Source organism: Pelophylax lessonae (assembly GCF_965119305.1).
Source record: "Pelophylax lessonae genome assembly, chromosome: 2".
Classification (NCBI taxonomy): domain Eukaryota; kingdom Metazoa; phylum Chordata; class Amphibia; order Anura; family Ranidae; genus Pelophylax; species Pelophylax lessonae.
Genome location: NC_138769.1, coordinates 124,164,075 through 124,186,508, shown reverse-complemented (window position 1 = coordinate 124,186,508; position 22,434 = coordinate 124,164,075). Strand labels below are relative to the sequence as shown.

Genomic DNA, 22,434 nt, shown 5'->3' with positions numbered 1-22,434 from the left:
TGCGCAAATACAGTGTGACATAAAATATTACAACAATCGCCATTTTATTCTGTAGGGTCTCTGCTAAAAAAATATATAAAATGTTTGGGGGTTCTAAGTACTTTTCTAGCAAAAAAAAAATGATTGTAACTTGCAAGCAACAAGTGTCAGAAAAAGTTCTAGTCTTTAAGAGGTTAAACTTCCTTTCTCCCTGGCAGAGGGAAGGAAAAGATACAATGTAATCATTTTGTTTATAGTTACTGGGAGTTTTCCACAGCTGTTTTCTCTGCTCCCTCAGCTATGCAAAGAATCGAGCATATGTCAGGTTTAGATCGTCAGAGGGGGTGAATCGAGATCGCGATTTTCATACGATTAATCGTGCAGCTCTAGAAGGTATATAGAAGAGAATAAAGGGCTAGCCGACTGCCTTAATGAATACTTCTGTTCAGTTTTTACAGAAGAAAAAGAAGGAGAAGGACCTCCACTCGAAAGGATGACTAATGAATCATTTGATGCATGTGTCTTTACAGAGGAAGACGTTCTAAGATTGCTGTCTAAAGTGAAGACAAATAAGTCACAGGGTCCTGATGAGATACACCCAAAATTATTAAAAGAGCTTAGTGGCGAGCTGGCAAAACCATTAACAGATTTATTTAACCAATCATTAGTAACAGGAGTCGTCCCGGAAGATTGGAAATTGGCAAATGTCGTGCCCATTCACAAGAAAGGTAGTAGGGAGGAATCGAGCAACTATAGACCAGTGAGTCTGACATCAATAGTAGGCAAATTAATGGAAACCCTATTAAAGGATAGGATTGTGGAACATCTTAAATCCCATGGATTGCAAGATGAAAAACAACATGGGTTTACTTCAGGGAGATCATGTCAAACAAATCTTATAGATTTTTTTGACTGGGTGACTAAAATAATAGACGGTGGAGGTGCAGTAGACATTGCATATCTAGATTTTAGTAAGGCTTTTGACACTGTCCCACATAGAAGACTTATCAATAAACTGCAGTCATTGAGCATGGACTCCCATATTGTTGAGTGGATTAGGCAGTGGCTGAGTGACAGACAACAAAGGGTTGTAGTCAATGGAGAACATTCAGAACAAGGTCATGTTACCAGTGGGGTACCTCAGGGATCTGTACTGGGACCAATTTTGTTTAATATCTTCATAAGTGATATTGCAAAAGGCCTCGATGGTAAGGTTTGTCTTTTTGCTGATGACACAAAGATATGTAACAGGGTTGATGTTCCTGGAGGGAAACGGCAAATGGAAAAGGATTTAGGAAAACTAGAAGAATGGTCAGAACTCTGGCAACTGAAATTTAATGTGGATAAGTGCAAGATAATGCACCTGGGGCGTAAAAACCCAAGGGCAGAATATAGAATATTTGACACAGTCCTGACCTCAGTATCTGAGGAAAGGGATTTAGGAGTAATTATTTCAGAAGACTTAAAGGTGGGAAGACAATGTAATAGAGCAGCACGAAATGCCAGCAGAATGCTTGGATGTATAGGGAGAGGTATAAGCAGTAGAAAGAGAGAAGTGCTTATGCCGCTATACAGAACACTGGTGAGACCTCACTTGGAGTACTGTGCGCAGTACTGGAGGCCATATCTCCAGAAGGATATAGATACTCTAGAGAGAGTCCAGAGAAGAGCTACTAAACTAGTACATGGATTGCAGGAAAAAACTTACCAGGAAAGGTTAAAGGACCTTAACATGTATAGCTTGGAAGAAAGAAGAGAAAGAGGAGATATGATAGAAACTTTTAAATACATAAAGGGAATCAACTCGGTAAAGGAGGAGAGCATATTTAAAAGAAGAAAAACTACCACAAGAGGACACCGTTTTAAATTAGAGGGGCAAAGGTTTAAAAGTAATATGAGGAAGTATTACTTTACTGAGAGAGTAGTGGATGCATGGAATAACCTTCCTGCAGAAGTGGTAGCTGCAAATACAGTGAAGGAGTTTAAGCATGCATGGGATAGGCATAAGGCTATCCTTCATACAAGATAGGGACAGGGACTATTCATAGGATTCAGATATATTGGGCAGACTAGATGGGCCAAATGGTTCTTATCTGCCGACACATTCTATGTTTCTATGTTTCTATGTGTAGCCCCAGCCAAAAGAATATGTTTTTTGGATAGCATAGGGAAGGGTTAACACCCCTGTACCACTCGTTTTGCAGTCTGTACCCCTGTTCAGAAGATTTCACCTCACTTCCTGTTGTCTCCCTCCGTTTGTAAGTCTGATGTTTGGAACCCGGGGACCGCCTGTACTGCAATTTTCCTCCACTGGACAAAGGAAAGAGCAGTGCTTATACCAATGCTTCATACCAGAACTGGAGAAGTATGGTGGCAGAGCTGGGCATATGAGGGCAGAACTAAAACATCTTGACTTTTTTTTCTTTATTAATACAGGATTTTAGGAGACAAGATTTAAAACTGCTATTAGGCCATAACAACTCTATTTTCTCTGAATTACGGCACACGTGTCATCTTTTTCCTTGAAAAAAAAAAGTAAAGCGATGAAATTGTCAGTATAGAAGAGCGAGCTGTAGGTCAATGAAAGCAAACGCGGCAGTTTGTACCCGACACAAAATGATCTAGCCTTCTCTTGTTTAAATCTTAACTTCTCAGAGAGCTTTCAGTGCTTCATAGAAATGGCTTTCAGAAATGACAGAGCTGATGGAAGATAAGGGATGATTTTATTAGGAAACTTGACTGCGACCATAATTAGGAGTGAATGTACCTGCACAGTTATAGCTCTGGGGAAATTTTGTTGCCATGGCAACTACGAGCACATTTAACTGGGAAACCGGAAAAAGAACCGACAGGGTTTTTGAATGACCTGGCCTGCCCTGATGTATCGCACATCAGAGTAAATTTATAATGAAACCCGACAGGGCTGATGTCTCTGTGCTGGAAAATAAGGGGTCTGTGCTGCTGAAGAGGAAGGGTAATTTAGGAGCAGAATGGCATCCCCTGAGGCCCACTACTGGATTTCATAAAAAGCTGAAGGAAAACACAACAGGAGCCATCTTCAGATAAACCCATCACCTAGTGATCAATGTGACCTGTTCACTGTAGGCTGTATCCGTTCTGTTGTGCAAGGAATTTTGGAAATAATGCCTTGAGGGGATATTTGTACGCTAGAGAGTCTCCTGCAACACTGTGCAGCCAAGAGAAAGGCTGGGACTGCGTTCTTAGGAACAATGCAGCAGCAGGATTTTTTTTACTGATGAAAAGTACACCTGACACAAAGTATATCATATGGTCATTTGTAAAGGACTGCACTAAAAACAAGAACACAATAACTCAGCCCAATTATAAAACATACCTTCTCTTCAAGGCAAAATTCTATTCAAAGCTGAAGCTGAACAGAACTGACATTTTAGGGCAGTAGGTTAAAAACACTGTGCAGGTTAGAAAAAAAGTTGCTTAGTTTAAAGGTACCTGTAGGACATGATCAGCAGGCACCTTCAAGGACTGGCCGATAAATTCCCATTGTAAACAATCAACCCTTGTCTTAAAGCAAAGATGCTCCATACATTGAGCGTTTGCCCCCAACATGACAGGAGCAAGCATTTTCTCCTGATCAAAAACCAGCACCCCACCCTTTATAGCAGCAACAGCTAAGCTAAGAGCTACTGGTGAAGGGAGAACCCACTGTGCATGTGTTGGTTTTAAATGGGGGGGTGCTTGCTACTGTGATGCTGGAGTGAGCGTTCAACCTATGGTGTGTCTTAGCATCTACGCAAGACAAGGCTGATCACTTCCAATGGGAGCTTTTCGTCCAGGATTTGGGGGTGCCGCTCATGCCCTACAGGTATGGCATTTAAACAAACATAAACAATGTAGGCTATGTGGGACTTTAGGTGAGACACCAGCAGGTAATGCCCAGCATCTCCATCCCTGTATCAGAAAAAACGAAAGTTGAAAAGGATTAAAAGAGGTGCATGGAAGCCAGCCAGCCCCCAGTCTGATGTACTCACCCTCCAGTCTGCCACCAACCAAGTAGACCTGTCTCATGATATAAATAAAGAACAGGGGTTTCGTTGACACGCATTTGCAAAGGCATGTGTAAGCTGCAGGGCCACTACACGGCACCCTGTTTTACCTGCAGTCCTAACACTTTTAATTTGAGTGTCTCCACAATGGGAGCACATGGCTGCTAATGGATGGATAGGAGGCAGGTGAGAGGGAGCAGCCCAAAGCTCCCCCAACCCACCTCCATCCATGACTGGTCTAGTATCTCAAAACTCTAATAGCGATGTTATTGTGATGGTACAAACTGAAAACGACCAGCTGAGAAGCATACACCTCCAACCCCTTGGCGGATGCAGTGTAAAACACAGATTGGGACTTTATATGAAGCATTGGCCTGTAAAGCACAGTGCCTCCATCCCTAATTTCATAAAATATTTGGGACTTTACATGAGACAAGCAGGTCATGCTATTGGTCTCCATCCCTGTATATGAAAAAACTGGGGTCAAATCAGACTGCATCCACCAAAAAACTCACGAAAATCGCACGGTGGGACTTTAAATGAAGCATCAGCCTTGACCCCAGTTTTTTCATATACAGGGATGGAGACCAATAGCATGACCTGCTTGTCTCATGTAAAATCCTAAATATTTTATGAAATTAGGGATGGAGGCACTGTGCTTTACAGGCCAATGCCTCATATAAAGTCCCAATCTGTGTTTTACACTGCATCCGCCAAGGGGTTGGAGGTGTATGCTTTTCAGCTGGTCGTTTTCAGTTTGTACCATTGCTATTAGAGTTTTGATATACTAGACCAGCAATGGATGGGCGTGGGTTGGGGGAGGTTTGGGCTGCTCCCTCCCACCTGTCTCCCATCCATCCATTAGCGGCTGCTTCCATTGTGGAGACACTCAAATTAGAAAGTGTTAGGACTGCAGGTAACACAGGGTGCCGTGTAGTGGCCCTGCAGTTTACACATGCGTTTGCAAATGCATGTCAACTAAACCCCTGTTCTTTATTTATATCATGAGACAGGTCTACTTGGTTGGTGGCAGACTGGAGGGTGAGTACATCAGACTGGGGGCTGGCTGGCTTCCATGCACCTCTTTTAATCCTTTCAACTTTCGTTTTTTCGCCCAGGCTTTGGGGGTGCTGCTCATGCCATACAGGTATGGCATTTAAACAAAGCAAACGTTTTCTTATCTGCAGTGTTTTGACTGCTGATAGTCCATTTTACTCAAAAGGTTTACTTAGACTTTTACATTTAATGAATGATAGTTGGCTTAATCACCACTGGTTTCTAAACACTAACTCCAGGCAGATATAGAAGATGAAAATTACTGCAGTTCTGTATCTACAAATACACCATAAAAGCGGTAGGAAACTTTAGAAGAAAAAAAATCTCCCTGCAAGAAGCTATCATAATGTGCTAGTTTGCATCGCATACTAGCACATTATGAAAGACTTACCTTGAAATAAAGCCCTCCAGCAGGGCGCTGTCACATCAGACATGGCTTCCATCTTCACTCAGTCTTCCTACCAGATTAACGGGCTCCTGTCGCTTGAATGGCCGAGCCCTGATGACGTCACTCTTGCACATGCGCACAGGAGGAACGGCGTGAGTATGCCACTCCTTCAGAGTGCGTGGACGTTGCATGTTTAGAAGATATTCATTTTATCTACAGATACTGTAAGCTTTATTATAAGCTTACCAGTAGCTAAAAATCACAAAGCAGAGTTTACTACCGCTTTAAAAGGTTTTTTTTTGTTTTGATTTTTTAATGCAAGTAGTAAAAATAACTAGAATGTAACTTTGCATCACCCTATACAGCATAGCTCAGACTAGGAGAGGGTGAGGCAGGACAAGGAACCAATTTGTTGTGCAGTGGTGCTCATGTGCTAACAAGGAACATGCTGACAAAGGGCAAGAGCTCATCAGTCTTCTGCTTCTCCTTTCAATATCCCATCAGAGGCTGGGGGAGGGACAAGACCTCTACTGCTACTGAACTACAGCAGATAAAAAGCAAGTCTCCTGCTCTGCTAGGCAAGGATGTGCTGTGTTGCAGAGCTGTGTAATCTCAAGACCAGATGAAAAAAATGACAAATCATTTGGCAGGTAAAACTGCTTGCACATACAGTGTACATATATGTCGGTCATCTTTGTATTTAGCTGTGCATCTGATATCTAACTTTAAAAGCTTTGGAGGACTCTTCCCATCCATGCTGCCACCATAAAGGGGAATGGGGTAGGAGAAGTGACAGTTGCAGCCTTCAAACCGAAAGAACAAAAACATTCTATTCCAGCTTTGTATTATACAGGTCCTTCTCAAAAAATTAGCATATTGTGATAAAGTTCATTATTTTCTGTAATGTACTGATAAACATTAGACTTTCATATATTTTAGATTCATTACACACAACTGAAGTAGTGCAAGCCTTTTATTGTTTTAATATTGATGATTTTGGCATACAGCTCATGAAAACCCAAAATTCCTATCTCAAAAAATTAGCATATCATGAAAAGGTTCTCTAAACGAGCTATTAACCTAATCATCTGAATCAACTAATTAACTCTAAACACCTGCAAAAGATTCCTGAGGCTTTTAAAAACTCCCAGCCTGGTTCATTACTCAAAACCGCAATCATGGGTAAGACTGCCGACCTGACTGCTGTCCAGAAGGCCATCATTGACACCCTCAAGCAAGAGGGTAAGACACAGAAAGAAATTTCTGAACGAATAGGCTGTTCCCAGAGTGCTGTATCAAGGCAACTCAGTGGGAAGTCTGTGGGAAGGAAAAAGTGTGGCAGAAAATGCTGCACAACAAGAAGAGGTGACCGGACCCTGAGGAAGACTGGGGAGAGGGAAATGCCAAAATGCATGAAGTCCAGTGTCAAGTACCCACAGTCAGTGATGGTCTGGGGTGCCATGTCAGCTGCTGGTCCACTGTGTTTTATCAAGGGCAGGGTCAATGCAGCCAGCTATCAGGAGATTTTGGAGCACTTCATGCTTCCATCTGCTGAAAAGCTTTATGGAGATGAAGATTTCATTTTTCAGCACGACCTGGCACCTGCTCACAGTGCCAAAACTACTGGTAAATGGTTTACTGACCATGGTATTACTGTGCTCAATTGGCCTGCCAACTCTCCTGACCTGAACCCCATAGAGAATCTGTGGGATGTTGTGAAGAGAAAGTTGAGAGACGCAAGACCCAACACTCTGGATGAGCTCAAGGCCGCTATCGAAGCATCCTGGGCCTCCATAACACCTCAGCAGTGCCACAGGCTGATTGCCTCCATGCCACGCCGCATTGAAGCAGTCATTTCTGCAAAAGGATTCCCGACCAAGTATTGAGTGCATAACTGAACATAATTATTTGAAGGTTGACTTTTTTTGTATTAAAAACACTTTTTTTTATTGGTCGGATGAAATATGCTAATTTTTTGAGATAGGAATTTTGGGTTTTCATGAGCTGTATGCCTAAATCATCAATATTAAAACAATAAAAGGCTTTCACTACTTCAGTTGTGTGTAATGACTCCAAAATATATGAAAGTCTAATGTTTATCAGTACATTACAGAAAATAATGAACTTTATCACAATATGCTATTTTTTGGGAGGGACCTGTAGTTTAAGAATTTGAATTCCAAAACTATAGTTCAGAAAATCATTGAGCATAAGCTAAACAAGAAAGCACACACACACTACAGTCTCCAGTTTCTATTACTTATAGAAGGACAATAATATTTACCCCAATCAGAAGGTTGCATATTAACTGCATTCTTAGTTATATTAAACCTGTGCTAAGGGGGGGGGGGGGGGGGGGGATTAAGGCTTTCACTGCTGACCTCGATTTCTAAAAATACCAATTGCCTGGCTGACAGGCTGACCTAATGGCTACAATAATTCCAGAGTTACCAGTATGTAACAGAGTTAGTATGTAAAATGGAGTGCTGATTTCACTTCATGCCTATTTAAAGTTAGGTCTGCAGTCAAAATATAGACTAGTAACTAGTAGGTCAACAATGAAAGATTTTGTATTTCTCTTCGCAGTTTTTTTTCTTTTTCTTTTAATGAGATCCATAATCTTATCCATCAATGCATGTAATTCTCAAGCTATGCACTAGGAGGAGCAACATATATGTAATTCCAGTGCAAACTAAAACGCCACCAATTTTTCCTATACTTACAGTGAACCTGAGGTCATTTCAAAACGAATGGGCTTTCCTTGTTGGCTGCTGGTTTAGCGGCCACAGTTTTACTTTAAAAAAATAAACGTACCTTAGGTTTGCAAATCAAACTTGCTTTTCTTTTTCATCTGTCTTTAGGGGTTGGCTGGGATCAATTTTGGCACCTAAAGTGACAGAAAATTCTGTGTCCACAGTGTGTGGAGCTCCCAGCTTTCACAGTTGTCATCAAGACAGGTGTCCGCACTGGAAACTTTTTTTTTTTTTCCCACACTTCCTGTGTCAGTATAAGCTGTAAATATTTAGTGCCGGGTCACACTTGTGCGATGCGGGAAGGCTGCAAATTTGCAGCCTGTTCCCGCATCGCAAACGCACATCTGGCAGTTCACACTGCCATATGCGATACGCTGGGGGTGTCAATGAAATGTTAACGACACCCCCAGTTTGATCGCATATCGCAGTGTGATCTGACAGTTTGCACAGGATCGGATTGCACAAGTGTGAACCACTGTGCGATCCGATCCTGATGCGGCTTAAAAAATGCCTCATGTGCGACTTTTGTGCGGGTGCAGTGCGAATTTAGCCATACAAAGTGTATGGCTGAATTCGCACTGCACATCCGATCGCACGTAATGAAGGAGCAGTGAGCTCCGATATTACATGCGATCGCCGCACACGTGGAAGTGAGAACCGGCACTTAGGCTACGTTCACATCTTGGCGTTGCTATTACAGGCGTTTTTATGGGCGTTTTTTCAGGCGTTTTTATGGGTGTTTTTGCAGGCGTTTTACAGGCGTTTTTACAGGCGCTTTTTGTGCAGCCGTTTTTAGATTGAATAGAGACCAATGGAAAACGCCTGTAATCTGCCCAAAAAGAAGCTCATGTACTTTTTTGAGCGTTGGGCGTTTTGCTCACAGCGTCAAAACGCTCAGATGTGAACAGGGGCCATTGAAATGAATAGGGTTTGTCTTGTTGGGCGTTTTGAGAGCTGATCCTAGAGCAGAAAAACTCCCCAAAAACGCCCCAAAACGCCTACATGTGAACGGAGCCTTAGAGTGCTTTCTGTTGTAGTGGAGTTGGTCACCATAACACCATCAGAGGTTCTAATCCTTCTAATCCCCACAATTCAAGGTTTCCTGGCTGCAGTTCCACTTTCCCCTGCTAGCTACCTTTTATTATTTTTTATTATTTTTACTATAATTATTATTCTTAAATAGCAGACCTAATTACTGCGTGTAATCCTACCTTCTCAGAATATATAGAAGGTGAACTCATGGGATTCATGATGACCATGGCAGGTCCAGCATACGTATGTATCAGGTTGCCTCCATAGCGTTGCCGTAAAGTGTGCAGTACACTAGCCTCATTCAGGTAAACCAACGATGCCAAGTCTTCCACTCGATCGTGGGACGGAGGATTCGCCTGTATTAAAACACAAAGTATTCATTTAGGTTTGTAATCTCATCCAAAATCACTATATACAAGACAGCCCTCCAGAAGGGATTTTGATAAAACAAATGTCTGAGCTTAAAATGTAATTTTCCTGTACAGAGTTAAAAGAACTAATGGCTGATGCCAGCATGAGAGTCAATATAAAAGAGACCTAGATGAGGAAATTAGAGCTTTTTCGAAGCCTGCTCCAACTACTATATAGGGGATGATTTCTGTAACCTCAATAGTTTCCAGTTATCCCTGACTTCCTGGATGGTTCCAAGATTTTAAGAATTTCTCCTGCAAATGTGTTTTGACCAACAGTATTAAACTTCTCTTTAGTTACATGGTAAACTCAATACTTGGGCTCAATCCACTAAGAAATATGCACAATCTACTGTAGAGAAAGTCTTCACATTCATTTGTCAGAAGTTTTGTTTGTGTTTAAGTGTGAGGCATTGTACATGGCACTGCACAGGTTATTGCACGGCCTCTGTCTGTGGTCTGAGAACTAACACTTCCTGTGAAGAACCTACAGATCCCACAATCCCTGGGTCTCTCAGTCTAGTGCTCTGCAGTAATTAGATCAAACACAAGCAGGCAGAGCAATGAAGGGAAGAAATGTGTTTTGATCACACTGGAACTCCTATATTTTTGATGCAACTCAGAGGAGATGCAGAGGCATGGATTGGATGCTGTGCGGCCCAGAACAAGAAGCTGCCTGTTCCTTTAGTAAATAGGGAAAAGCTCGGTGAAGGAATACACGGACATGGGGAATTGATTAGCCATGACACTACAAATTGCAGCCACAACACGAGTCCATAATTACAAGGTAACACAGGGAATGCAACTACACTAATACCTAATTAAAACATCAAAAACATTTGAAAGAGTATAATGTATTTAAAGCTGTGGTCATGGGATGCTCCAGCCCTGAGTCTTCTCTTTTGTTTACATGAGGTAGGGTCCTTTATCAGGTGTCTACATCAATGCCTGCATGTTGTGGATCTCAATATTGATCTCATATATAGACTGATGCACCTCCATCCTTTATATTGCATGAAAGCCAAAATTAAGATTTTATATAGGTGTGTACATTTTCCTCTTAAAAGTTCCATGGACATTTACTTTTGGAGTTTCCTGCATGATGTGGACACTTACTTTCTGCTGTCCAGCAGACCCACCAATTACAGGCTAAATGCAGATCACTAAAGGGAGGAGGACACAAGACCGGTCAACATGCACAAACTGAAAAAGCAACAGTGACCGGGCTTTGGTACAGGAAACGCTTACACAGAGGCAAAGTAAAGGGTTTTTTATGCTTGATTACTGCACAGATCTGGAAGAAATACACAAACGGTACCATAATTCAGTTGCAGATACACATGCCTCTTGTGGTGAACTTTGGCCCAGATATCAGCTTTAAAGGCAATTTTTTTTCCTAAACAAAGCACGTTGTACTTGCCTGCTCCGTGCAATGGCATTACACAGAGCAGTCCCCTACCTCCACTTTTGGATTCCGCTCCTTTTCCCCAAATGCCCCAATAGCAAGCCCTGTGCTGGGGGCACTCATGCGGGCTCGCTCCCAGGCAGGGCCGTGTGCATCCATAGAAACAAACAGTGCAGCTGTGCCACGCATCCGCTATGTTGACACAGGATGTGACAAACATCCAATAGCTCCTGCTGCCCTCAATGTGTCTTGTGACTGGGAAGAGGAAGAGAGCAGACAGGTACAGCGCTGAATCAACAGAGGACTCAAGTAAGTGTTTAGGTAGGGAGAGGGGAAGGAACAGGTAGTAGAACATTTTGTTTGGTTCTAAAATCAAACATTTTTTACCTGCATGCATTTTCTGCATTAAGATCAATTTAAAATAATGCACTTCTGTGTGCCCAGGGAGTTTTCTGATCCAAGGACTTGAGGTCTGACTAGGATTTGTTCAACTTCCCCCCAGCAAGAGACTAATAACTATTGCTAATCATGCTCTCACTGGATAATAGAGCAATAGGGGAGACCTGATAGAATTCCAAGTAGGCATTGTACACCCAGGATTAGCTGTCTTCCATAGCACACAAATGTTTAGCCAATGATCAAGACACCTTGTGCAATTTATTTTTGGGACATGCCCTAGCTTAGGAAAGTGATACAGGCAAGAGAAGTTTAAATAATATTGATATTTGATATAATATGGAAATCTCAGGTTATAATGTAATAAGTTATACGCAATACATATAGGTACTTTACATAGAACACTTACCTTTTCAATGTCATCTTCATCCACGTCCAGTATACTCCCATCATGTTCCAGTCGAATTTTGACTTTTCCTTCAGGTAGATTGCTGTTTTCAGCATTCAGTTTATTTGCTGCAAGAAAAAGACAAGACAAATATAAATGAAGTCATACCAAATAAGAAACATGAAATTATCTTGACTTGCTTTCACTGCATGTTTGCGTCCAGGTATTTGTAAGGTAATGCTAAATTTGTCAGCATCTCAGCTTTGCTTCCCTTGCCACAAATTCTCACTCCTCCTAATGTACTACCTTCACATATGATTATAGGAAAACGACTGATCTTCACATAGGCAGTTGGATGGACCATTTTATTACACTTGGATAAAATGGGTTATAATGTTTTCTGTTTGGTTACAATCATAATGATGATTGAAAGGGAATCAAGTCCCATATTGCACTGTGCAGTGGATAATCCCATTCACACGTTTAAGATGGTCATAGTGCAGTCTAAAGAAACTTCACTTTAAGGCTGAGCTGTCAAACCAGCCAGATTGCAGTGATCATTGTGGCCACATTACACTATAATAATTATGGGGCTTTATAAGCAGGGTTTTTTTCACAGGAACATGGGGGCATGCAGTTCTGGCACCTCCAGAACTGAACGGCAAAGTGCTGGGGTGTGTTGGAGGGTCTACTGATGATGGCTGCTGGAAGATCCATTGTTGCTGGAGAGGACTTATTTTTGCAGAAGGAGGGGGGTCTATTGTTGCTGGGGAGATCTTATGTTGCTCGTGGGGGATCTACTGTTGCTGGGCGTGGCTCGTATGTTGCTGGGGGGTCAATCGTTGCTGGGAGGGATCTTTGTTGCTGGCTGCTGGAGGGTCTATTGATGCCGGCTTCTGGGGAATCTATTGTTTATGGATAGGATCTTTTTTTTGCTGGGGGACTTTTTTTGCTGGGGAGTTCTATTGTTATTGGTGGGGGATCCATTGTTGCTGGGGGTGGGTCTTAGGTTACAGGGGGTCAAGCGTTGCTGGGATCTACAATTGACAGAGGGTTCTAAGGTTACTGGCTACTGAAGGGCCCATTGATGCTAGCTGTTGGGAATCCTCTGTTGCTGGAGTAGATCTATTGTCGCTGGGTATCTTATTGTTGCTAGATCTATTTTACTGCCTTTCTTGTTATCAATACCAAATGCCATAAAAAATAGTTAGCATCACAAAATACTTGGTTCTATATGCTCTAAAAAGGGGTGGTACTGGGAGGTGAGCAATGGTGGACCCAAGGAATGGTGCTCAGAGGTGGGTAGGGGGCAGAGTCAAGGGGTGACATAAAAGGGAGAAGTTCCTGAACCTATCCGCTGAGAAAAAAAGTTTGTTTATAAGTACCTTAAATTCACACACTCCAAAACACGGTTAGTAGGTAGAGGGTAGCAACAGGAAAAAGGCTTACAATTACCATTTAAATAAATACCCCCTATGTATAGCTGAGGGGGTTTGACTAAACACATATTCCTATGTCTATGACTAATGTGACTGGATAGTGCTATATAACGGTGTTAAAAAGCAGTTGGAACTAAATCCATCCTTATGCCCCTCGACCCGCTAGGCGCACCCCTCCCAGCCTGTGCAGACCAAATTGAGGTTGCCAACTCCTTTAAATACCTGGGCGTGGTGGTCTCTCCTGAGCCCTCACACTATCCCAAAATGAATCTTAGCCTATTGCTGGATAGACAAAAATTAAAAAGCCTAAGTTGGTGTAAGCTCCCCTGTGAGTAGTGGGCCGAGTAAATTTAATAAAGATGGTCTGGTCACCGCAACGTCTGTACATCTTCCACAACTTCCCTATGTGGATCTCTAAAAAGTGGTTTAAAAGCACACACTCATTTCAGGGATCTTATTTGGAGAAGGAAAAGGGCCCGTATTAGCTTGACCACCCTGCAGTATGGCAAGGATAGAGGGGACTTGGCGGTCCCGCACCCCAAGACGTATTTTATGGCGTCCCAGATGCAGCAATTTTCTGGCTGGGGTCAGTGCGACACCAAGGACCCTATAGCTAGACTGGTGAGCTCATCTAACTCTAGCTTGCCTGTCAGTTCTCACTTAGAGATGGATCTACCGAGCCTCTTCCTCCCCTACAGCAGCTCTTCTTCAAAAGGTTTGGAAGGCCATGAAGGAGGCTCTCCATATTACAGGTTCTTTGGACTTTTCCCCAATCTGGCATAATCCTAATTTACCTGAGATTTGTAAATTAAAAGGTTTCTCAACTTGGCATCAAAAGGGCAGGGACAAGACAAGGGGTGGGCAGGAGGGGTGGCTGCCCTGGGCACTGTGGTATTATGTGAGGTTCTGGGGGCACCCAAGGGATTTGTGTTGGGAGGGGTAATTAGGGGGGTTCTAGAAATTGTTCTAGGAGGCAAAATTTAGGGAGGTGTGCTAGGAGTGATGATTTGGGGGGATTTGTATTGAGAGGGGTAGATGGGGGGGGGGGCATTTGTGCTTGGATGGGAGATTTGGGGGTTTGTGTTATGAAAATAATATGGTTGGGGGGGGCAGAGGCTATTTGTGCTAGGCGGGAATATTGTTTGGGGGAGGGGGATTTGTGCTAGTAGGGTTGATTGGGGGGCATTTGTGTTAGGTGTGAAAATTTGGGAGGGGGGGAATGTGTGCTTTTAATGGGGGATTGGGGGAGGGGAATTTGTGCTGGGAGGGGGGATTTGAAGTGTGGGTAGGGGAAAAAAATTGGGGGGGAGGGGCGAATCATGCTGGGAGCATATGTGGAATGAGAGGATTTGAGTTAAGCATGCAGATTAGCGCTCATTTTCTTTTTTCTGGGGGGGGGGTGGATTTCTAGCTGACACATAATGCTAATGTACCTTGGGGGGGGGGGGGTGCAATTTGGCATATTTGCTCTGGGCTCTAGATGACCTTCTCCCAGCCCTGCAAAAGGTTATTTGGTTCTTTCATCAAGTCTTTAGGAACACCTCCCTGAAGGCATATGACCACTTGTGCAATGAATTCTCACTATCTTCTAGGCAATTTTACCAATACCTTCAGTTTAGACACACGTTGCAAATTCAACAGCAAACTCTTAATTTGACTACCTCTAATTCAGCCCTGGTGACTGAGATTTTATATTCAAATACTTGCAAAGGTTTTATCTCTCATGCCTATTATGAACTACTATCCTTTATCCAAGACCATACTAGACTGAAATGCAGGGCTCGCTGGGTGATAGATATTGGAGAAATTGATGGTTATCAGTGGGACATGGCTCTGGAAGCAATCCCTGTAACCTCCCTATCCGCCTCCCACAAGCTCTCACAGCTTTTTTTTCTCCATAGAGCTTATCGCACGCCTGCTATGTTGTTTGACTGGGGGAGGAGAGATATATCGCTATGCCCCAAATGCAATGTACATAGAGGCGATGTTATACATATGCTGTGGCGATGCCCAAAACTTACGAGGTATTAAAACGAGGTCCTGCAAACCATCTCCATGCTCGCCCAAGTGCCTATTCCGCTTAACCCCCTGATGTTTTTGCTTGGAGCCTTGGATGCTGAAAAGTATCCACCGGGCATATTATACACTATGATAACGAGACGGTTGTACTTGGCTAGGAAATGGATAGCCAGGTTTTGGATATCGCCTAGGATAGCCTCCAGAAGAAAATGGGTTGAATATGTTAACTCTCTCTTACTCAGGGAGCAACTGGCTTATCGTCATCAAAAGGAGTTAAAGAAATTTACTCTTGTGTGGCAGAGCTGGCTGGATTCTCCTGGTCTTGCTCCTACACAACCAGTAATAGATAGAATCTTCCATAGATAGACTCTTCCATATCTGAGTGAATATAGTCTGTTTTACTGCTACAGAAGCTGGAATACCCCACCCATCTCTGATATTCAGTAAGTTAATTTAACTCAGAACCTATCTGTTATTACTTCAGAAAAACAGAAAGAAATGTCACTGTGCATAGATTACTGCTCCGGTTGTTCTACTTTATTTTTCCTTTGTGGTTTGGTTTCTCTCTCTGTTATGCACCTTGCTCGCACAGATTGACCATTACATTCCATATTTTTATATTGTGTGATTTATACTGACCATTCTGTCTGTGTAATGTTCAGATGCCTTTCTCTTTTATAGTAATAAAAAAATTTGGATAAAAAAAGAAAAAAAGGCAGTTGGAACATTGCTTGGAAAGCAAGGATTCGCTAACTAGAGAGGAGACGTTTTGCAGGGTCAAGAATGGTCCCAGGTGTCACCTAGGGTTCTCATCCATTCAAGAGGAGGGGCTCCTGGACATGTCTGGTAGGGAGAAAACAACCTTGTTGTTTTTCTATGGGCTTATTAAGTCGTAGGCGGATTCCTGGAGCCTGGAGGTGTTGCAGAGTTTTGGGTGGGATGAAGCCTAAATCCCAGGTCTACATTTTGTTAGCAACCAGCACCCACTTATTGTGCAACTGTGTACAATCTCTTTTAGTTCAAGTGTAACTGTGGCTCAGGGCTCCCCCTAGAAATCAAGGTGAGCCAGTGCAGCAGGAAAAAATACCTGGAATTCATAAAGATTGCCGTAAAAGATTTTGCAAAAAAGTGTCTTGCACACGTTCTAAAAGTGGTGCAGCAAGCACCAAATTCATGTACCGGTCTAGAGAATGCTGCACCTAGTTTAGAACACACGCAAGACACTTTTTGCATCCTGCCAAGCCCCTTAACCAGTTTCTCCTACCCCCCTCTCCAGCAACCTCACCCACTGCTCTCCAGTGAGTATTGGAGGGGCACAGCAGACAGTGATGACTGACAGTCACTGCTCTCTGCTACGTGAAGACTGAGAACTGAGCGATCAGTGGTCATGTGATTGCTCAATTCTCAGTCTACGAGCCGGCAGAGGACAGCTGCAGCATCAATCTAATGCTGCAGCCATATACGGGATTATGTAGGTTTGTTTTTTTGATATTCCAGGCACCTCCTTTAACCCGACTGTCTATGGAAAAACAGACAGCGGTCCTAAGCATGATGGACAGAGCAGCAGAAGCTGCAGTGGACAGCCATTCTTGGAGCAGAGGAATGTTAAATAACCCCTGGAGGATAATTCTGTTTTATATTAATTTTATGAAACATTTGAGCAAATTGGCCACATATGACACAAGAGCACAGTAATGTAAAGCAGATTTAAACAATGACTACCAGTGGAAAATTATCAATTATGACACCTTAAAACATTGTTTATTTGCCTATGAAGGGCAAAGCGATTGGGTCTCTGAAAAGGGCATCCCTGGACTCCATATACTTACCTTGTTGTGCCTCACAGCTCATTGCTCCTATGCAGTTGGTGCTCGAATTGGCTGTGAAAAATCACCCAGGAGAGTGATGATTTAACATCAACTGTCATGTGACCGTGTTCAGGCCTACTGGTTGGCTGTTAGGCCTGGGAACTGACACAAGGGAGCTGAATTGCTGGAAGTCTATAGTCAGGGGCTGCAGAGGAACAAGAACCTGTGAGGGAGCATAGCTGGCCCAATGTAAGCTTGCATATTTGATATCCACAGGGCCGCAGGGGATGCTGTAAATCACTGTAGTAGTCGTCACCACATACAGTGAGAGCTGAAAACTTCTGGGTTCTGTGCAAGTGGCTTCCCCCTCTGCACACTCAAAACAGGGGATCACTCACAAACCATTCTCTGATGGTTTGAGGTGAAGAGGAGGGGTGGTGATGTCATATTCTCTACCTCAGGAGTTCCCAAACTGTGGGTCAGGACTCACTGGTGGGTAGCAAGCTGCATTTGAGTGGGTCGCGATGAGCCTGGAATTCACTGAGAGCAGGCCTGCTTAAATTGTGCTGTGCGAGCCTGCGCAAATTACAGAGAGCCAGAACAGTCAAATCGCGATGGATTCAGGACCCCGCCCATGCAGTTTATGGAGGCTGGTCTGCATTTCCCACTAGGAGGATACTTGCATCAGTGAGTACGTATGTGGGCTGTTATGTAGGATATGTTCATGGGGTGCAGAGCCAGCTCCTTGGTCCTGCTGGCAGCAGCGGTGGTGGCTAGACTGGCGGTGGGATTCTCTCAGCTATAGTGGACAGACAGCAGCCTTGGTGCCATAGGAGGACCAGGTGGCCTGGCAGGGTCAGGAGTTCATGGCAGCTTCTGTGACCCCAGTAGAGGATTTGAAGGAGAAGAGCCAGGACACCAAGACCAGCATAGAGCTCCTCATCATGGAGACTCTGAGTGAGGTGTGCTGGGCTCTGGAGAGGGCAAACAGGGGCTTCACCTTCACTGTGGACCGCTGGTAGAGGAAGGAGGGTGAGTGCCATATAGCCTTATATTTATTTAAATATTAAGTGTATTCAAAAATAAATTGATTGATATTTTTAATTTAACATCCCCCTCCCTTTAAAATATGCATTATTATTAATAATATTTGCATTTATATAGCGCCAACAAATTCCGTAGCGCTTTACAATATTCATTCAATTACAGTGGGTCCCGAAAAATAACTGTATTCAGAAGTGGGTCTCGGCCCAAAAAAGTTTGGGAAGCCCTGCTCTACCTCATATCAGAGAATGCCTTGAAGTCATTAAAAAAATGCAAGGAGTTATATAAATGGCAGAGGTGCCAAGCAAGCAACCCATGTGGTCAGTACACAGTAGAGCTGCACGATTAATCGTATGAAAATCGCGATCTCGATTCACCCCCTCTGACGATCTAAACCTGACATATGCTCGATTCTTTGCATAGCTGAGGGAGCAGAGAAAACAGCTGTGGAAAACTCCCAGTAACTATAAACAAAATGATTACATTGTATCTTTTCCTTCCCTCTGCCAGGGAGAAAGGAAGTTTAACCTCTTAAAGACTAGAACTTTTTCTGACACTTGTTGCTTGCAAGTTAAAATCATTTTTTTTTGCTAGAAAAGTACTTAGAACCCCCAAACATTTTATATATTTTTTTAGCAGAGACCCTACAGAATAAAATGGCGATTGTTGTAATATTTTATGTCACACTGTATTTGCGCAGCAGTCTTTCAAACGCAATTAATAAACTTTAATGAATAAAAAAAAAAAACGTAACAGTAAAGTTATCCCAATTTTTTTTTTGTTACACAGAGAATCGTGAGAGAATCGTGATCTTTATTCCAAGCTAAAAAATCGTGATTCTCATTTTGGCCAGAATCGTGCAGCTCTAGTACACAGAGGGAAAAACAGCTTGCACAGAACCCGAAGAACACAGCTCTCACTAGTGGCCCTCTGGATAGCAGATTGGTAAAATTACATCAAGCAAAGCTGGTCTAATTGAAGTATGACAAAATATTATTCCCAAAGTTCAGCAATAAGGAGCTAAGGAGGAAGGATATTCTTTTGTCCTTGGGTTAAGATACATTTTAATAGATTTGTTTTTTTTAAATAAGAACAAATTTGCACCACAGGAGAGTTGGGGCACAAATAAGTTAAAAACAGTTTTAGGACAAACTCACAGCACAAATCATTTTTAAGGGTAATTTCCATTAAAATGCTCTGGCAAGCTTATATATGCAAACAGACTCTTCAAGCACAAATAGACTTCATTCCACAAACAGGCTGTGTATACTGATATATTTAAGAGAATTAGTTAGTACAGACCTTCCAGGCAACATGATACGTAGTTAATAAAGTACTTTGTATTCAGATTCACTAGGCACAGCTTTGGCTATTTAAAGTTATGGCGATGGGGCATGAAACATATTCATTTGAATGCCCAGATAGTAAAATTTGTACTGAAGAACAGCTTGATAAAATCATGCCAAGTCTCATTAAGGATCACTACTGAAAATGAGATCCAGAATATCAGACAATATAAAAGTCCTCAACTCATTTATAAGTCATTATTACCATAACACATCAGTAAAGTACTGCTTCTGCTTCAAAGTCACTCCTAGGGACAAAGGCAAACATATTTACAGTAATATTCATGATAATAATCAGCACTGTGTGCCCCTGGGGATACACTTTGAAACCTCCTCCTTGCGTACGAGAGTAGAATCCAAACTCCCTGCTATTAGCTGAAGGATTTACATGTGAATTACAAAATGTAAAGAGGGTTTCAAACATGATTTTCAGTCACCAATAACCATCTTCTCCTCAAAACATTGGGAAAATGGTCAGCACTCCTGCCTTTCAGATCTGGGTCCTAGGTTTGAATCAACCAAAGACAATATCTGCATGAAATTTAAATAAAAAGAGAGGTAAGTGGCGCTGCCTAGTGTTAGAGGGAGTATGATAGTTCAAACCACAATGACTAAATACGTGTGCAGAGTGATTAAATAAATATATATAGCAATGACAATACAAAATCAAATGCCAGGGTTCAATGTACCTTAATAAGGTGCCGACTAGTGCAAATTCAAAAAATATCAGTAAATATAGCAACTACAAATATATATATATATATATATATATATATATATATATATATATATATATATATATATATGTGTGTGACAAGTGTATAAAAAAAAAAGTGACTTCAGTGCAAACAAATAATATGTATAAAATTCAAAAAAAGAGTCCATATAAATATATAAAAATGTGTAGACCACAATCTTCAATGGTGACTGGTGAACGTGAAAACACTAGTGCTCTCCTCTCTCCCAGGACGGCACTCACCTGATAAACGAACCCCTACTGGGGTAGCAGGCACCAATGATATTAGGGATGGTTCTTGTATACATACCCAGTATTGTACCACAATGAAGGCAGATAGCAGGTATAGATCTCATATGTCCCAGGTATACAAGAAAAAAAAACATCTCCATAGTGTAGTAACGTTTTAAAAAGCAAGGTTTATTAACAAAAATATCGCACTCACAAACAGTGATGAGAAAGAAGCGATACAGCCGAATCTTCTCGGGTGCAGTGAACACTTCCCGGAACGCAGTGTGTTCCAAAGACCGGAAGTTAGAGGAAGTGACGTGGTGATGCTCTACACATTTCGTCGATGTGAGGATATGCTCCTGATGACGTCACATCGACAAAACGCGTAGAGGATCACCACGTCACTTCGCAAACTTCCGGTCTTTAGAACGCATGGCGTTCTGGAAGTGTTCACTGTATCCGAGAAGACTCGGCTGTATCGCTTCTTTATAATCACCGTTTGTGAGTACGATATTTTTTATTAAAAAACCTTGCTTTTTAAATCCTTACTACACTATGGAGATGTTTTTATTCTCGTATATCCGGGATATACGAGATCTATCCCTGCCATCATCGTGGTACAATACTGAGTGTGTGTGTGTATATTATACACACACACACACACACACACATACACACATACATACATACATACATACATGAACCATCCCCAATATCATTGGTGCTTTACCCCTGTAGGGGTTTATCTGGTGAGTGCGGTCCTGGGAAAGAGAGGAGCACGAGTGTTTTCACGTTCACCAATCACCATTGAAGATTGTTGTCTACACATTTTTATATGGATTTTTATACATATATTATTTATGTTTGCACTGAAGTCCCTTTTTTACACTTGTCACTGTATATATATATTTGTAGTTGCTATATTTACTGATATTTTTTGAATTTGCACTAGTCAGCACCTTATTAAGGTACATTGAACCCTGGCATTTCTTGTTGATTTTGTATTGTCATTGCTATATATATTTATTTAATCACTCTGCACAAGTTAGTATTTAGTCATTGTGGTTTGAACTATTATACTTCCTCTAACACTAGGCAGCGCCATATACACAATACATAGTTAGAAGTTTAGGTCATAGGAAATTACAATGGGTTTACATCCCCAAAAACCGCCTCGGTTTTCACAGAGCTGTCCTGATTTTAGTGACAATATTCCATTTGCAAATACGCCTGAAAATATGGGCTGTTGATATTCTGATGATCCAATGGGTCAACTCCTAATAAGGCCTAATACACCCAGTAGGCTCATGGGACATCTGAGACTAAATTCATTTGCTGCTGTGATCAGAGACCATCACTGAAGGCTCAAGTCTCCAGCTAAGGCTTCTTTGCATTGATGTAGGCTGAAAATGTTTGAAGGTTGGAATGCTCTCAGCATACCTATATACTAATGGCAGAAGGTGGGATGGGAAAGCAGCAATTCCCTGGGGTCAATTTACTAATACCGAAGAGTGCAAAATCTGGGGCAACGCTGCATAGAAACCAATCAGCTTCCAGTTTTTTGTTTTTTTTCTCAAAGCCTACCGTATTCGAACAAGCTGAGGTTAGAAGCTGATTGGCTACCATGCACCGCTGCACCAGGATTTCGCACTTTCCAGATTGAGTAAACCACCCCCACTGTCTCCCCTTTCTACCTACTGCATCAGGTGGTGTCAGGGAGGAGAAATCAATACAAAATTAATAACATACCAAGAGAGAATCCTTCTTTGTGAACCAGCCACACTTTCTCGGTCTCATACCAGTTCTGCTCAGCAGAGATCTGCTCCTCTGTCTTTGCCTGTAGAGAGAAGACACTCAATTAATACAAATTCATACAGAAAAGGCCAGTCTTACACACTCCAAAACTTAGCACAGCCTGATTTCAGAACACACAATGGGAAAACCATTTCACAATTAAGGAGAATGTACATGAATGCACA

At 42.2% G+C, this 22,434-nt stretch overlaps 1 protein-coding gene across 7 annotated transcripts in view; it reads right to left on the bottom strand.

Annotated features, from left to right (window-relative positions):
- MYO18A (myosin XVIIIA) overlaps nt 1–22,434 on the bottom strand; it is a 572,782-nt gene that overhangs the window by 326,543 nt on the left and 223,805 nt on the right. For all 7 annotated transcript variants that reach the window (XM_082245147.1, XM_082245143.1, XM_082245145.1 and 4 more), the window contains 3 exons: nt 22,205–22,292; nt 11,854–11,960; nt 9,413–9,589 (listed from right to left, as the gene is read on the bottom strand). In XM_082245147.1, the coding sequence (XP_082101273.1) occupies nt 9,413–9,589; nt 11,854–11,960; nt 22,205–22,292 (372 nt within the window). The remainder of the gene's footprint in view (nt 1–9,412; nt 9,590–11,853; nt 11,961–22,204; nt 22,293–22,434) is intronic.